Below are 16,480 nucleotides of genomic sequence, written 5' to 3' on the forward strand. Positions count from 1 at the left end.
TCTTCCTTTCCCAGAGAAAATTGGTCCAGCAATACTGATATCATTTTTCATAGATGTGTCTGTGAAATTGTGAAGCTCTAGCTACTTGAAGAGTAGTAATAGTTGGTCTCCAATTCTACTTGGATGTCAGTGAAGACATTCATTCTCTCCAGCAAGAATCTAGGTAAGAATATGTAATGAAATCATTGACATTTTGAAAGAAAAACTACTTTTTCCTAAAAAAAAGTATAGGCAAAAGAGTCCACCGCTTCTTTGTCGTCATCCCAAGCAAACCTATCATTGATTTCAATGAGAAGAATAGCAAGAAACAAGCGGAACAAATTATACGGTACGTACGCCTTCATCGCATGTTGTCTACACGTCAGCGGCAGGCTTTCGGACAAATTTGTGTGGGTGTCGTAATATATCTAAAGCGTTCACGAATATGCATGTAACGAGGGAGCAAAGAAAACGCCTGTTGAAAGGCAGATCCTTTTTCAATCGAGTCCGTGCAACTGGTCCATATTGAAACTTGGAAAGTAGGATCTCACAGAGAAAGATCGTACCGCAAGGAACATGCTCGGTGCAATAAGTCATCATGGATAACGCACTTTTATCTGTAATATGTTAGTATAAATGATATAACTCTTTATGCCTCGTGTCTACCTTTACAGGGTTCCTTAAAAAATGAACGGGATTTGAAAATGTACGTTGGACGAGCGTGTAGAGTCCTGTCTCAATAGCGAAAGCTATCACAGGTAAGGGGGTAGTGCAGTCAAAGGGGTTAAGAAATGCAACACATAATTGATGGGTAAATTACTAGTGTCTGCATGTTGCGTTACATGTTGTCTGCAGGAATGGGCACAGAACATTTTCGAGACGAAAAAACGTTTTTCTCCGTTTTCCATGATAATAGTTTTTCGTTCCAACCTGCTCGTTTTCTCCGAACTGAACTTGATGTCTCCATTTCAGTTTTCCACACTTTGATAGAAGTGCTACTGCGCGCAGAAGATATTAGTTTTATTTACCCTACCATTAAAACTTCGGAATACTATTACCTTGTCAGGAAAACTAAAAGTATAATAACAAAGACGCACGTGCCATTTTAGGCTTGTAGCCTATTTGTTTGTATTATCGGCCACTTGGTTGGTGGTGTTGTAATTACATTTTTCTACTGTCAGGTACCCTAACGAAAAGTCATCTTGTTCAACATCTTGTTTACGTAGAAGCTCGAAAATTTCAAAAGTATATTACAGAGAAATGAAATAATACTGCATGACATTTAAAGTTATTACGATGCAGTCGGTCATCAAAGGTAGAATATACTTGATTTTGCCTCTGTTTACCTGAAAATGTATAATGACATAACGTTCTTGATCAACTCTGTGTGAAAATCATTATTAGAAACAATTCCTTAAGAAACAAAGGCCTTAATCTTCTTTAAAGCTAACAGAGCATGAAAGCTTTCCAGACTGGGTACTATTTCCTAAATTCATAGGGGTTGATGGACTTCTCGTTAAGCTATTTGCTGATTCATTGACTGCCGATTCTTGCCATCTCTTCAGACCGCGACCACTAGCAAAGCCTAATACCGTTCCTCCAAGTGCTGCAAGACCCCCAATTTTGAGTCCCGCGAGAAGCCCAATAGGACCACCAATGCACGTTCCGATTAGCGCTCCTGTGAATGGGTAAAGAGTTGTTTTAAATCTTGCAGCCTTCGCCAAATTCTGTTGTCCTTCTTTAACATCTTCTAGAGCTGCTTCCACATTCTCTTCAATGTTGGAGACTGTCGTTTCTTGAGTCTATGAGTCGGAAAATTGAGAATATTTATGTATTGATTTTAGTATGCACAATTAGGATTATACTAACATTGACTTGATGTGAAAACTCTGAAAATAAGTCATGCAACTCTTCAATATCTTTTTGCAAGTTTTGATATGTCTCGAATTGTACTTTCCGTTGCTCAACCTCAATTTCTTCTGGTAAAACAGTTTCTTTAATTAGCTCTAACTGTTTCTTTTGACCTTCCTCGGATGTGAGTGGCTCAAAGCCTTCATTGAAATTATCTGCATTTTGTTTTAAAATTCTAATTGCATTTAGCGCTTGATTTTTATATGGCCTGACTCTCTTTTCAAACTCTATCTCATCGTCTGATGTCAGTTGTTGTGCAACTCCTTCTAACTCCAGTAATGCAGCTTCTAATTGGGCTGCAACCTGTTGTCCTTTTAACTGCTCGGTTCTTAGCTTGTTCCAATTTCTGTTGCTTTTATACTGTCAAAGTAATATAGTTAATAATTCCAGGTAAATAACACCAACTATCTAATTTATACTTCATGTAGGTTGGATTGATGTTGTTGAAGTTGCTGAAGATACTGGGGTAAGGCTATTGTTGCAAAACGATTCAGAGGTAAATCATATATGTTTACTCTGAAAGATGTGTTAATCTTCGACATATTTTATCACTAGAACATCTGTAACGTTGTACAACAAGAAATTGATTTTTTTTTCAACACTGAAATGTTTTCTTTATCTTACAATGACACTGAAGATTGTTTTTGTTTTGTTTATGTCATGAAGCATACCAGGCGGAAATTAGTTGAGCTACAAGTGTTTAGCTCCAGAGATGGCGTGGCATGACATTGCCCTGTGTATACTAGGTGGCGTTGGTGGGATGAATGTGCTGAACTAGGTAATTTGAAAGGTAAAATCGCTGATTTGACGAGAAAACCAATCATTTCATTTTTATCATCTGTATTTTTACATTTATTACGAGAACTATACGCGCAGCGTAAAAATGAAGTTTTGAATGAAAAATTTGGGGTTATTTTTTCGTCGGACTTAATTTTTCTTCCGTTTTTCCCGTTTTTGAAAAAAGCTATAAGCCCAACGTAAAAACAAACTTCACACTTGTGATTCTCGTTCAATCTTGAATCGGAATCATGGATTTTCAATCAAATCTAAATTTTGGCCAAAAATTAAAAAAGTGAGAAGGCGTTTTTCAATTTTGGCAAATTTTATGTTTCGCTTTAAATACATGGTTTCGATGCAGAATTGAACGTGCATCACGAATGTGATAGTTGTTTTCCCGTGGGACTCGTAGTTTTTGAATAAAACGTAAAAAACGGTAAAAGTTGTTAAAAAATAAGCCATTTTTTGATAGGCAAAAATTTTAGCCCGATAAAATAAGCCCGATTTTCTGTTTTTTTTACGGTTAATTAAAAAAGTAGAAGCTTAATATAAAAATGTACCCCATTTTCGTGATCAGCGATCAATTTCGCACCGGAATTCTGTATTTTTAACGAAATCTAAAATTTGACGAAAATTGAAAAAGTGAGAAGGCTATATCCTATGGCAATATGGCAATCCGTTTTACAAAAAAAAAAAAAAAAAATTTCGCCCAAAAAAAAAAAAATCACACTTTTTTCTTTTTTTCCGACACGTAACCATCTACCGCTCAGACTAGTTATTACTGGCGTAGGTATGACAATCCGTTTTACACAAAAAAAAAAAAAATTTCGCCAAAAAAAAAAAAAAAAATCACACTTTTTTCTTTTTTTCCGACACGTAGCCATCTACCGCTCAGACTCGTTATTACTGGCGTAGGCAATTTCAGTCCATTGGATGCCATTCGCAGTTAGTTCAGTAGCGTGGATGGAGAATAACGCGTGGCTGGAGGAACAATTGGAAAATGGATAAGATAATACAACAAAAGGATGGTAAGTATAAACATTATTATATTGATTTTCACTTATTAATTATTGTTTATTAGATCAAATTATGAAGCTGCAGGCCCAATTATTGGAACAACAGAAAATATTAGATAACAGCAAAGCTAAGGATGGTAAGGCCTAATACGTAATGATTCTATTTATTTGCTTTTATTCATTTGTGTTTTGTAGCTCAAATTTGAGTCTACAAGCTCAGCTAGGGGAAAAGAACAAATTGGAACGGAACAGTTTCCAAACAGTGAAAGAGGTTTTTCAAAACTCTTCCCTAACTGAACATGAGGATGAATTGGCATTAGGCAAACACAGTCAGATACGTAAACTTTTCAAATAAGAATTCAAAATAAGTATAGAATTTTAACAAACAATTATTTATTGTTTAGTTATTCAGTCCACCACCTGACAGTGTGTTAAATTTAAATTCTGTTAGTGCTGTACTAAAAGAATCGTTAATAATAAGTCCATGCAGCGAAGGAACTGAAGAATTGTGGGACCGTATTTGGGCAGAAAATGGGTGTGGTACGGAAACCCAGAAACGGCATGAGTTCAACATAAAACATGGATTAGGTACTTTTTGGTTTTTTGTCTATTGAAAAAGTATTTTTAATGCTGTTATTTTGCATTCACAGAATTTTAGCGAGGGTTCAAGTAAAATCTGGAAGTGTTACAGGATTGAAGAGTGAGCCTACAGTTGAAAAACACTGAAAGTGCATTACCATTAAGGTATGAGCTGCTTCTCTTGCTAAAGAACAACTTGTCCTTTACGTTCAGAGTGTTGGTGAAGCTGGGTACTTAAATGGCTCTAAAGATGTTTCAATTTGCTGGCATTGCAGCGATGAACATCATACATGGACTCTTAAGGTATGAAAGGAATTTTCTTGAAAATTTTTTGAATTTATGACGAAGCATTTCTCCTCCTTTTTGCCACCCATGTCTAATCTAAAAAAAAAAATTTATCCAGTAGGAAAGGATTTACAGCATACTGGGAACACAACTATCAACAATGCAACATTCTATGGGTGCTATTTTATCATTCAAGAGCCTTATACAATGATTTTTATCTGCAATTTGTATGGCCTTTCCCAAGCTTCTGCCATAAGTTGAATCTATAAGTCATGTAAGTCACATGAGCAACAATTGAGATGCTTAATGGTGTTGTTTTTCTTTTCTCAGTATAGGTTAAAGAGTTAAGACAATCTAGCACATTGTCTAATGAGAAGTACCATCTTGTGTTAATAAATCCAGTACAACAGCAATCCTTTATAGTTCTGTCACAGCTAGAAACCTCAAATAATTCTGCTTCTCTGTCTAAAGAACAACTTGTCCTTTACGTTCAGAGTGTTGGGGAAACTGGGTACTTAAATGGCCCTAAAGATGTTTTAATTTTGCTGCCATTGCAGAGATGAACATCATACATGGACTCTTTAGGTATGAAAGGATTTTTCTTCAAATAATTTTGAATTTATGACGAAGAATTTCTCCTCCTTTTTGCCAACCAGGTCTAATCTACCAAAAAAAATTTTATCCAATAGGAAAGGATTTTCATGTACTGGGAACACAACTATCAACAATGCAACATTGTACAGGTGCTAGTTTATCATTCAAGAGCCTTATACAATGATGTTAATCTGCAATTTGTATGTCCTTCCCCAAGCTTCCACCAGAAGTTGAATCTATGAGTCATGTAAGTTACATGATCAACAGTTGATATGTTTAACGATGTTGTTTTTCTTTTCTCAATATAGGTTAATAGTAACATTGGATCTGAAAAAATTCTTGGTTGGGGCAAGACACTGAATAAATTGTATTGATTGGATGGATGACATGACATTTCTATACTTAATTCGGATTCCCCAGACGGTATTTGATATTAAAAAAATTGAAGTGCATATCTGGGCTCCCTTCTTTTCTGAAGCCCCGTTTCCCCTTGACTCGTAATAAGCCCGTAGGGGGTCATGCCCCTACTGTACGGTATATATAAAAACAACATATACCGAGGTTTGGAGGGCTCTGGCCGGAAAGGGGACGTGGGGTGCTGCTTAGTCCGATGATGTGTTCACGGAGGGCGATGTGGCTACCCACAAATCCGAACTAAAGGTTAATCGCTCCTGTAAAAATGTTCCAAATCTTCAGCTCTTCTTCCGGCTTCTCTTAGCCAATCACCGGGTAATCTCCCCGGTGGGTCAACAAGGCAGTGTCTCCCCCTGCCTGGGTTGACGGCAACTTTTGAAAGGGCTATTGTGCCTTTTTAAAGTTGCAAAAATAATTGTAATGTGCAGAGAATTGTTAATAAATTTTTTTTTATAAAACTTTTTTGCAAAATTTGTTTCCTTCATTGTCTGTGTTCACACATTACATTTATCATCTTTTTTTTTTATTCAGCTTGCGCAATTCAATTTTATTGTTTTTGCCACCGTTGTATCGTTTATCTGTAAGTATTCAATTATTATTTATTACACTTTTTGAATTCATGAACTTAGACAAGGAACAACGTGTAATACCTTGATATTTTCTGAAGAAATTTTGTATTTGTATATTGTTTTACTGGCATGGGAATCGATCCTCAGACATTCAGCGTGCAACGCCGATGCTCTAACATTGAGCCACGAGATATATATAAATTTTTTATTATCGCATATCATATGTTATCGTCTAGGATGTTTATGCAGTCTTTCACAACTATATGTTTATCTTTGTATTGCTTTTATAATGTCCATAGCACTGTGGTAGAGCATTCAGCTGCGATAACTGTTACCCTGGGTTCAAACCTTACTAGATGTATAAAAATCTACATCTAAATGGAGAAAATAATATTGCAGTATTGCATTTCAGTTTTATTCAAAGTGTAAATGCAAGTCCGCAAGTGACTAGAAAAAAGCCAACTTAACATCATATGATTCATGGCTCATTGGTAAAGCATCGGCGCGGAATGCCGAACATCTAGGGTTCGATCCCTGGATAATAATTGAATGCTTACAGATAAACTATGCTTACAGGAAACAATGCTTACCATTAAACGTGGGATAAACAATAAAGGAGAATTAAGAAGGCTAAATAAAAAAAAGATGATAAATGTAATGTGTGAAAACAGACAGTGAAAGAAACAAATTTTGCAAAAAAATTTTATAAAAAAAAATTTATTAACAATTCTCTGCACATTACAATTATTTTTGCAACTTTAAAAAGGCACAATAGCCCTTTCAAAAGTTGCCGTCAACCCAGGCAGGGGGAGACACTGCCTTGTTGACCCACCGGGGAGATTACCCGGTGATTGGCTAAGAGAAGCCGGAAGAAGAGCTGAAGATTTGGAACATTTTTACAGGAGCGATTAACCTTTAGTTCGGATTTGTGGGTAGCCACATCGCCCTCCGTGAACACATCATCGGACTAAGCAGCACCCCACGTCCCCTTTCCGGCCAGAGCCCTCCAAACCTCGGTATATGTTATTTTTATATATACCGTACAGTAGGGGCATGACCCCCTACGGGCTTATTACGAGTCAAGGGGAAACGGGGCTTCAGAAAAGAAGGGAGCCCAGATATGCACTTCAATTTTTTTAATATCAAATACCGTCTGGGGAATCCGAATTAAGTATAGAAATGTCATGTCATCCATCCAATCAATACAATTTATTCAGTGTCTTGCCCCAACCAAGAATTTTTTCAGATCCAATGTTACTATTAACCTATATTGAGAAAAGAAAAACAACACCGTTAAACATATCAACTGTTGATCATGTAACTTACATGACTCATAGATTCAACTTCTGGTGGAAGCTTGGGGAAGGACATACAAATTGCAGATTAACATCATTGTATAAGGCTCTTGAATGATAAACTAGCACCTGTAGAATGTTGCATTGTTGATAGTTGTGTTCCCAGTACATGAAAATCCTTTCCTATTAGATAAAATTTTTTTTGGTAGATTAGAACTGGTTGGCAAAAAGGAGGAGAAATTCTTCGTCATAAATTCAAAATTATTTGAAGAAAAATCCTTTCATACCTAAAGAGTCCATGTATGATGTTCATCTCTGCAATCGCAGCAAAATTAAAACATCTTTAGGGCCATTTAAGTACCCAGTTTCCCCAACACTCTGAACGTAAAGGACAAGTTGTTCTTTAGACAGAGAAGCAGAATTATTTGAGGCTTCTAGCTGTGACAGAACTATAAAGGATTGCTGTTGTACTGGATTCATTAACACAAGATGGTACTTCTCATTAGGCAATTTGCATTACTCTATTAATTTACCTCACACCTTAACGGTAATGCACTCTCAGTGTTTTTTCATCTGTAGGCTCACTCTTATACCCTGTAACACTTCCAGACTTGACTTGATCCCCCACTAAAATTCTGTGAATGCAAAATAATAGCATTAAAAATACTTTTTCGATAGACAAAAAACCGAAAAGTACCTAATCCATGTTTCATGTTGAACTTGTGCCATTTCTGGGTTTCTGTACCACACCCATTTTCAGCCCAAACACGGTCCCACAATTGTTCAGTTCCTTCACTGCATGGGCTTATTACTAAGGATTCTTTTAGTGGAGCACTAACAGAATTTAAATTTAACACACTGTCAGGTGGTGGACTGAATAACTAAACAATAAATAATTGTTTTTTAAAATTCTATACTTATTTTGAATTCTAATTTGAAAAGTTTAGGTACCTGGCTGTGTCGCCTAATGCCAACTCATCCTCACGTTCAGTTAGGGATGAGTTTTGAAAAACCTCCTTCACTGTTTGGAAACTGTTTCATTCCAATTTGTTCTTTTCCCCTAGCTGAGCTTGTAGACTCAAAATTTGAGCTACAAAACACGAATGAATAAAAGCAAATAAATAGAATCATTACGTATTAGGCCTACGATCCTTAGCTTTGTTGTTATCTAATATTTTGTGTTGTTCCAATAACTGGGTCTGCAGCTTCATAATTTGATCTAATAAACAATAACTAATAATTGAAAACCAATATAATAATGTTTATACTTACCATTTTTTTGTTTTATTATCTTATCCATTTTTCAATTGTTCCTCCAGCCACGCGTTATTCTCCATCCACGCTACTGAACTAACTGCGAATGGAATCCAATGGACTGAAATTGCCTACGCCAGTAATAACGAGTCTGAGCGGTAGATGGCTACGTGTCGGAAAAAAAGAAAAAAGTGTGATTTTTTTTTTTTTGGGCGAAATTTTTTTTTTTTTTTTTTTTGTAAAACGGATTGCCATAATATCCTTCTCATTTTTACGAAAATCATCAAAAAGCGACATCTTTCAGAATTCGAAAAAAGTACACACGGAAGACTCAACATTGAACGCCAATTCTTACTAGCATGTTAGTTTTTCCGTAATCTATTAGGCTATTGAATTATGCGCAATCAAAATAGTTATATTGCTATTAAACGAGCTAATTACGCTTATTTGGATGGTGCGAGGGGCGGGAGATGGTATATTGTCATTCGATGTCAGTGTTAGTTCTCCATAAAATTCCCGAAATAAATGCTAAGGCAGAGAATAATATAAACAATAATCTTTTCTACGAAATGTATTAAATTAAGCAACGTTACAGTGTTGCGGATTACGTCCTAGAGGCTAAAACATTGGTTAATATTTTGATGTAGCTAAGTTATGTTCGGCAACTTAATCTCCATGCTGACGACCTCCTCAAATGTCCCAATTAGCTTTTCTTATGGGCACTGTAAAAACCCCGGCGTAGAACAAGCTGGGGTCGAGGTGGATGTAGTGACCGTAAAGCTCGTTATGGTAAATGTTGACGTAAAAGTGTACACAACTCCTGGGAGAGCAGGAAAAAAATTTGGGCTTCCGAAGAAAGAAGCTGCTGGATTTCCATTGAGGTTGACTCCAAAAATGCGTTGCTGTCCAAATGCAGGTTGTGGATATGAATCATCGCGGAGAGAAATGGAGTGATAGTTGAATGGGTTGGTATTTATACCAGATTGGATCTCTTGACCGTAGTAGGAAAGTGGAGACATGGCATACTGTGGATCTGCAGCCCTTTCCTCTCGATTTGGCACTGCGGTAGCTTCAAGTCTTTTATCGCCCCCAAAAAATTTAATATACATGTATGTTACAGCTTTAGTTTTGCACAGTGTTGGATAATAAATTAGGAAGACTAGTTACCCTTGGACAGGAGTGGGGTGGACAGGAAATTGTTCTTCGTTTTCATTTTTTCCTCTTCGACCACGAAGAAGAAAAGCCGGACCCGGTGCTGGTGCCGGTGCCGGTGCTGGTGCTGGTGCCGGTGCCGGTGCTGCGCAGGCCGTAGTGGATTTTGTACAAGAAACAACAAAAGTTGACGTAGTCGTGGTCGTTTGCGTCGTCAGGGAAATCTTCGGTTTGAATAAAACTCTTGCGTCTACGGCATTATACCTGTAGTTTTCAGCTTTTGTCATAGCCGCGCAAGCAGCAAACAAAATTGCGATAGATATAATGAGACGCATTTCTTATTTCTAAGTAATGTTAACTTAAACGAATCAAGTCGAGTCAGTTGCTTAAGACGAGCAGCTCGCAAACTGTCGAGGAAAAAGTCTTACACTGCCCTTTTATACAAATTCAGTGCGCTGAATTTCGGTTGAACGAACGCCGATGATCGGAAAGTATTCACAGATATACAAAAAGGAATTGGAAAAATGGCAGAAAACTCATTTCGGCAATAAAATTTGCTAAATCATTCGAAACAAATTTATGAAAGAAAAGAAGATGACTGCGCTCTTGAAAACGTGCATGTTAAATAGTTTTAACCCGGGAGCTGGGTCCAGACAACAATGTCATGATCAACAAGGTCATGTTTCTTGTCATTGTTGTCGAGCTCTAAGCAAAAAACAACCAAATAATTTTTTTTTTAGTGGACCTCCTCAATTGTTTTTCAGCGCCAGGTGGACAAGAAACCAAAAAAAGAGAACCTTGATGGTGCAAGTAGCTCTATTGTTAAGTATTTTCCTACAATTGCCGCATAAAGAAATAGACGATTGGCAGGATTTCGAAGGGTCGTTGCACTTAGTAATTTTTTTAATGACAAAAAACAATTTAGAACTAAAGAATTTGAAACGTTTGCTTCCGCAGGGATCTTTTTTGTATGGGATAAGTGCTTGCTTGGAATTGACGATTAAGTTTTCAAACTAGATTATTTAAAAACAAAGTTTCTTCATCTTGCCACATTGCAACGTCCGGTAGCAGATCTTTAAACACACACCTCTATACGAAAAGGAATAAAGAAGAAAGACATCGAACTTAACAGTTTGAAAGTGGGCGGCGGTAGCTAATGTGATACAGAAATATTCAACTATATAAAAATCGTTGAACGGCAAAACATTCTGAAGGTCAATATGAAAGAATGCCCCATAACAAAAAACTAAAACGGACGGTTAAGATCAGGCAGGTTGGATCGGAATCGTTTAGCATAAAACATTATAGGAAGATTTAAATTTTGCCTTAATTCACCCTCAATGAAGTATTTTGAACAAACGGAACACACGGACCTCGTTTGTTGAAGTTAAGGTAAACTGCATTGCCTACTTTTTGCCTCCTTGATATTGTATGGTCAATACGACGAACGAAGTAATGAATCCGATCGATTTACAAGGCAGGAGCTTAATTAAGTGGCTTAATAGTTGACTGCATAAGAAATCTAAATGAAATTGAGTAAACCGAAACGGACCGTGTAGGAAAACAAAAAGCTTTCGCGATCGTCTGTTAACCATGATGTTTGCAAGTCTACAACCTGCTAATTAATCCACTTGTTTACCTTCTACTATTACGTGTCCGAAGGCTTCGAAGGAAGATAAGATTGCTTATTTCTGGAACATCTTTTAAGTTTTCGTACAAATTTTGTTGTGTACAGGAATATCCAGAGCATTACTGTAGGAGAAAAAAAGTGAGTGAATGTGCATGTAGCATACAAACATGCAGATACATCAGTTTTATACCTAAAAAATTTATTGGTTCACCAAGGGTCATCTAAAATTGATTATGTCCTGTTTCTATTGGGAACACTGCGACTATTTGCGTTACTAGAATTTCAACAAGGAAAATATTAGCTAACTTTAAACCAAAATTAGAAAATTTAATAGAACCTGCTAGAAGCGTAATGCTAAATGTTGTTGCATTACGAACCAATCTGGTTACCAAACACTAAAACAACCAACTCGTTAATCAAAACTGTAACGCCACTATTTACACTTACCCATGTCCGCAAATTTGTATCCGGAAGACATCGAGATCTAAGAATTTAGCAAAACTAAACAGAGCAAAACATAACTCCTCACCATTACAACTGTAACGCGGGATCGCAAGCGTAGAGTTCTACACGTCTCAACGAATGAACGAACACACCACATTTCCAATACATCCATCATCGTGCCCTCAATCCATCTTCATCTCACTGTTACGAAAACAATGAAGAATATTTTTCGTCAAAATGGACTTTAATGTTTCGACAGTTGTCCACAGTTTTATTATTCCATTTCCGTCAATCGCACGTGATCCCAACGTGCATTCAATTACAGAACGCAGAAATCTTTTAAAAACAGTTCTCAATTCAGTCCAGTTTAACAAAAGAGACCGCATCAGATTTTCCTTAAAAATGGAGCCCGGGTGAAGTGATTTTTCACGAATCATTTTCTCCCCACCTCATCAGCTTCAAACGAAATTTTGTTAATTTGGGCAGACAAAAAAAGTACGACGGGCAAGTCTTGCTTAGTAAGGTGCGAAAAATGCTGCTCTCCTTCCTCTGTTAAAAGTATTGGAAAAACTTGTAAAAAAAATCTAAATTTTAAAATGTTTAGCCAAATGGCCCAATAACATCAAACCTAGGTCTCCTCATTGGTCTGAACCCGAAAGAAGGAAACGCACGAGTGCCTCTTGCCCCACGGCCTCTAGCACCTCTTGGAGGTCTGTTGCTTGAACTGATTCCTGGTCTGTTGGTGCGTTTTAACATGACCTAGAGAGAAAATTCATTAATACATAAGTATAAGTATAAGTAATCAAACCCTTCATACAACCGTCATATCATTTTACCGCATTAGCCTGAAGCCATGCCTACTTACTTTGATCTGTCGGCCCCGAAAGAGAGATTCGTCCAGTGCCATGGCAGTTTGCACAGAATCTTTGTCACCAAATTCAATGTAGGCAAATCCTTTTGGTTGGCCATCCCATTTGTTACACAGTATTGTAACTCTGTTGATGGAACCACAACCATGGAAATGTTGCTCTAGTTCCTCTGCAGTTGCCCCATAATCCACCTGAATCAATTTTATCACTTGTTAACAACAGTTTAAAGGGTGTTGATTATTAGCTTACATTTCCAACAAAGACTGATCGTGCATCAACTTCCATCTTTTCTTCGACTGACATGTTGGGTGAACTTGCTAAAATACAAGAAAGGAACCAGCTTAGAATAAATAAAATGTTCTTGAGAAGTGTTGCATAAACACTTACCAACACCCTGTGGACTGTTAATTTGTTTCTCCACCTCTGACTGAAGCATTTTCAATTTCTCAGCTTCTTCTTCCATTTCCCTAACACGGGCCTTGATTGCCTCCAATTCCTACAGAAAAGAAAAATTAGAATGCATTTTCAGCCATTCTCTGAGACATCTTATCACTCACAGGGTCTTCCATCATGGAATCAGTGTCTCCAGCACCATTATCTCCAGTGAAGTCATTAGTGTCTTGAAGGTTTTCTGATTCATATGCTTCATGGTCTAATTCTTCCATCTTTAGCTGATCTGCTCCCGCCATGGCTCTAGATTAAATAAGTAAAAAAGCTAAGAATAAATACATAAGGTTTGTTTTGACGTTTTGTAGTTTCAAAAGCTGCATTAAAGTAGACCACGCATTTCATCCAGACGAGCGTGAAAAACTGTAAACAACTCGCACATGAGGATTTAGTTAAAAATTTAAATAGCTATTCTCCCACTAACTATTTAATTAAAGATCTTTACCTTTTCTTTCTCCAAGTTGACCACTAAATGATGTATTTAACCATATAACTTTCACGCCGGTTCCAAAAGTTTAAGACGATTTATTTCGGCTTGACGCCACGCTGCAGGCGGGGTTGCCTTGGGTATTTTGTTTAAAATTCATTAACAAAATGAATTTTCTTTTATCTGTGGTATTTACGGCTTGCAATAAATTTAAAGTAATTATTTTTTATGAGTGGCACTGCTTGATGATTTGCGTTTGTAAAATATGCGCATTTTTTTATTTCATAAAAGCAGAGATTTTTTTTTAGCTGCAAGTTCAGCCTGACAGTTCCTACGTTTAGTCGACAAATCCAGCCGCAGATGGCGTCGACCTAAATATTCGATACCCGCTTCGTTTGAGCATCAAACCAAATCATTCCTTTCTCAGCTCAGAACTTCTTTCTAAAGATGAATAACACTTTTTCTTTTGTTTCTTCCTATGTATTAAATTTTCAAATTAATATGTTATTATAGTATAAGCAATTGACTGCTAATGTATGCCCCGGATAGATCATCATTTTTTCTTTTTAACTTTGAGATTTAGAAACAGGATAAAGATAAATGATAAAAATTATTAAATTTAACATTGCATCTTCAGTTGTGTATAAGAAAAATTTAAAAAAAATGTTACAATTTATTCAATGCGGACGGATAGATAGACTTTACTCTGGTCTTAGACGGGTTCCAAAGCAACAAAGAATAATGCTAAAATATGAGACATAAATTAAATGTTATCAGACCTGACGTGACTGAGAATTCACATAGTGCTAGATGCCGAAAAACAAAAAGAATTTGATTATTTATTGTTTGAATTGGCTTATTAGTAGTCTTGAAAAGCGTTGTTCTTTCTAGCGCGCCGAGTTTTAATTTTCGATAGTGTTTCATACGCAGCGCTAAACTCCATAAATTTTTCTTGAGCTTCTAGTTTCTTATCGGCATCTACGTAACGATCAGGGTGCCATTCCTTGGATAGCTTCCGCCACTTAGCAGTGATTTCTACTTGTGTTGCATTATTTTCAAGCCCCAAGACCTATGTTGGAAAGCGACAGGATCTAGTATTTCTGAAAGGTGTCCACTGTACCAAAATAAGTTTACCTTTAATGCTTGGTGTTCACCAAATGGGTCCAAATCATCCATAAACTGTTTCCACGTTTCCTGCCATCCTCGATGCCACAGCGAGTTAATTAACGTGTGGAAAGTACGTTTGAAATCCGTCCATAGCGGCGAGGTCAGGAAATTTGCCACTCCTTTATTTTCGTAATCATATTTAAAAAATTGTTTTAAGTAATTCACACGCTACTTTACCATCGCGGAATTTTATGGATTCACCAGATGAGTCTGTCATCTCGGCATTGAAATACAGATACGATAACCAAAGACAAGAGTACAGAAGTACACATACGCCCAGCATACACATCCTCCTATTAGAGAAACATTTTATTTGTAAGGTACTAATCACCATTTGATAGTTGTTTAAGCTTTTTCACAGTGCTTCAACCTGCATAAATTATGTTTAGGCTTTGGTTTCCTTCTCCATTGAGCAGCTTTGGCTTCAAACAATGCAGAAGAAAGAAATGCTGCAATTGAGATCCCTTCAACATCAAAAAATTTAAGGATTAATAGGGATGAAGCTCCTATTAATGGATAAAGAAAAGATCCATGAATTCTCCCAACATTTCCAACAGCATGCACCCCTAGTAAATAGCAAACAGGTATTAACAATTTGTTTTAATAAATAATGATACTTATACAACCTAAAGCAATAGCAACTGGTATGAAGAATTCAAGAAAGCTGAAATCAATGCCAAACACCTTTTCTTCTGGAATAGCTAACTGGAAAATCCATCCCTGTTGATATAAGTTGAGAAACTACAGTGGCACAAATATTTACTTTTCTAAGAATACCCAAAGATTTCCAACAACAACTCCTCCAAATTGCCTGAAAATATTGTACGGAGGCTGTCAAAAAAGGAAAAATATTGTTTATAGAACATATTTTCATGTATTTTGTGTTTTAATAATTATTATACCACCTTCTTTTTCTTCTTCATGTTTTTGATCAATTCTTCAATGTATCCGGGATCTTCATTGGCATCTTTGACGTATTCAGGAATCCTCCATAAATCTCTGAGCAAACCAAACCCTAAATAGCCTGCTGCCGAAGACCAAATTAAAAACGCATGCCTATCTCGGCGTAAATAGATCTGGTGGAGCCCAAACCAGCCTCCAATCAACCACAACAAGTAGGTGACACATACACTCTTTTCAGCCATCCGAGGTAATTACAAGTAGGAAAACTCCTACCAAAGCTTTGACGATCCAACTCAAACCTGACTTGTTTTCATACTGACTTTCCCCACCTGTTGGTGCGAAGCAACGTGAGGAAGCCTCTTCTTATTAAGCGAATGTGCTCAGAATTTTACGTGGTGCTTCGTGGATGGCTGCTTGCTGTGCTAGGGCGAGGTTGGTGACAACTGCAAGTTATCCGGTGGTTTCAACTCAGCGACGAATATCTGAAGCTGATGTGTTGCATATACTGCACGTTTATGCAAGGGAAAGAAGAATGCGCGTCTACGCGATGACTTTAGCCAACAACATTGCTCATATTTAATTTTATTTATTTATTTTCATGACAGATGGCTCAAAAATTTTACCGGGAGCGTTAGAATTACGCTTTTGTATGCCCGCCAAAAAACTGTTAAGTTTTGATAGCAGGAAATGCCGTTATTTTCGAAATGTCATTGAGTATTCCCGTTTTCGAGATTATTAGAGACTATAAAGTAATCTGATATTTTATGG

At 36.9% G+C, this 16,480-nt stretch overlaps 3 protein-coding genes and 2 long non-coding RNA genes across 6 annotated transcripts in view; 1 reads left to right on the plus strand and 4 right to left on the minus strand.

The window, feature by feature from the left end:
• The window catches only part of LOC130691756 (uncharacterized), a 60,563-nt gene extending 50,323 nt beyond the window's left edge, over positions 1–10,240 (minus strand). Inside the window, exons 1-2 of the long non-coding RNA XR_009421451.1 lie at positions 9,841–10,240; positions 9,357–9,750 (exon numbers count right to left, since the gene is read on the minus strand). This is a non-coding gene — a long non-coding RNA (uncharacterized LOC130691756). The remainder of the gene's footprint in view (positions 1–9,356; positions 9,751–9,840) is intronic.
• LOC130691750 (syntaxin-17-like) lies at positions 1,078–2,546 on the minus strand. The gene is made up of 3 exons (XM_059495637.1): positions 2,310–2,546; positions 1,849–2,250; positions 1,078–1,781 (listed from the first exon to the last, which is right to left on the minus strand). The coding sequence occupies exons 1-3, from the start codon at positions 2,430–2,432 to the stop codon at positions 1,410–1,412; spliced, it is 897 nt and encodes a 298-aa protein (XP_059351620.1). The 5' UTR covers positions 2,433–2,546; the 3' UTR covers positions 1,078–1,409.
• LOC130691782 (uncharacterized) lies at positions 4,119–5,731 on the plus strand. The gene is made up of 4 exons (XR_009001303.2): positions 4,119–4,271; positions 4,334–4,565; positions 4,669–5,132; positions 5,204–5,731. It is a non-coding gene; the product is annotated as an uncharacterized LOC130691782 (long non-coding RNA).
• A 2,107-nt stretch (positions 10,241–12,347) lies between the features above and the next one.
• LOC130691757 (polyadenylate-binding protein 2-like) lies at positions 12,348–13,783 on the minus strand. 2 transcript variants are annotated; one of them, XM_057514741.2, is made up of 7 exons: positions 13,661–13,783; positions 13,326–13,461; positions 13,156–13,264; positions 13,018–13,085; positions 12,765–12,959; positions 12,528–12,658; positions 12,348–12,448 (listed from the first exon to the last, which is right to left on the minus strand). In XM_057514741.2, the coding sequence occupies exons 2-7, from the start codon at positions 13,455–13,457 to the stop codon at positions 12,415–12,417; spliced, it is 669 nt and encodes a 222-aa protein (XP_057370724.1). In that variant the 5' UTR covers positions 13,458–13,461; positions 13,661–13,783; the 3' UTR covers positions 12,348–12,414. The 2 variants fall into 2 exon arrangements, with proteins under 2 accessions (XP_057370724.1, XP_059352254.1); XM_059496271.1 differs by lacking the exon at positions 13,661–13,783 and having other exon boundaries at positions 13,326–13,482.
• Positions 13,784–14,279: 496 nt separating this feature from the next.
• On the minus strand, positions 14,280–16,137 carry LOC130691743 (dnaJ homolog subfamily C member 22-like). The gene is made up of 7 exons (XM_057514727.2): positions 15,715–16,137; positions 15,587–15,640; positions 15,436–15,529; positions 15,180–15,375; positions 14,987–15,102; positions 14,777–14,928; positions 14,280–14,711 (listed from the first exon to the last, which is right to left on the minus strand). Exons 1-7 carry the CDS (start codon positions 15,952–15,954, stop codon positions 14,502–14,504), a joined length of 1,062 nt encoding a protein of 353 aa, XP_057370710.1. The 5' UTR covers positions 15,955–16,137; the 3' UTR covers positions 14,280–14,501.
• Between the last annotated feature and the right edge of the window lie 343 nt (positions 16,138–16,480).

This window comes from Daphnia carinata, chromosome 1 (assembly GCF_022539665.2).
Source record: "Daphnia carinata strain CSIRO-1 chromosome 1, CSIRO_AGI_Dcar_HiC_V3, whole genome shotgun sequence".
Classification (NCBI taxonomy): domain Eukaryota; kingdom Metazoa; phylum Arthropoda; class Branchiopoda; order Diplostraca; family Daphniidae; genus Daphnia; species Daphnia carinata.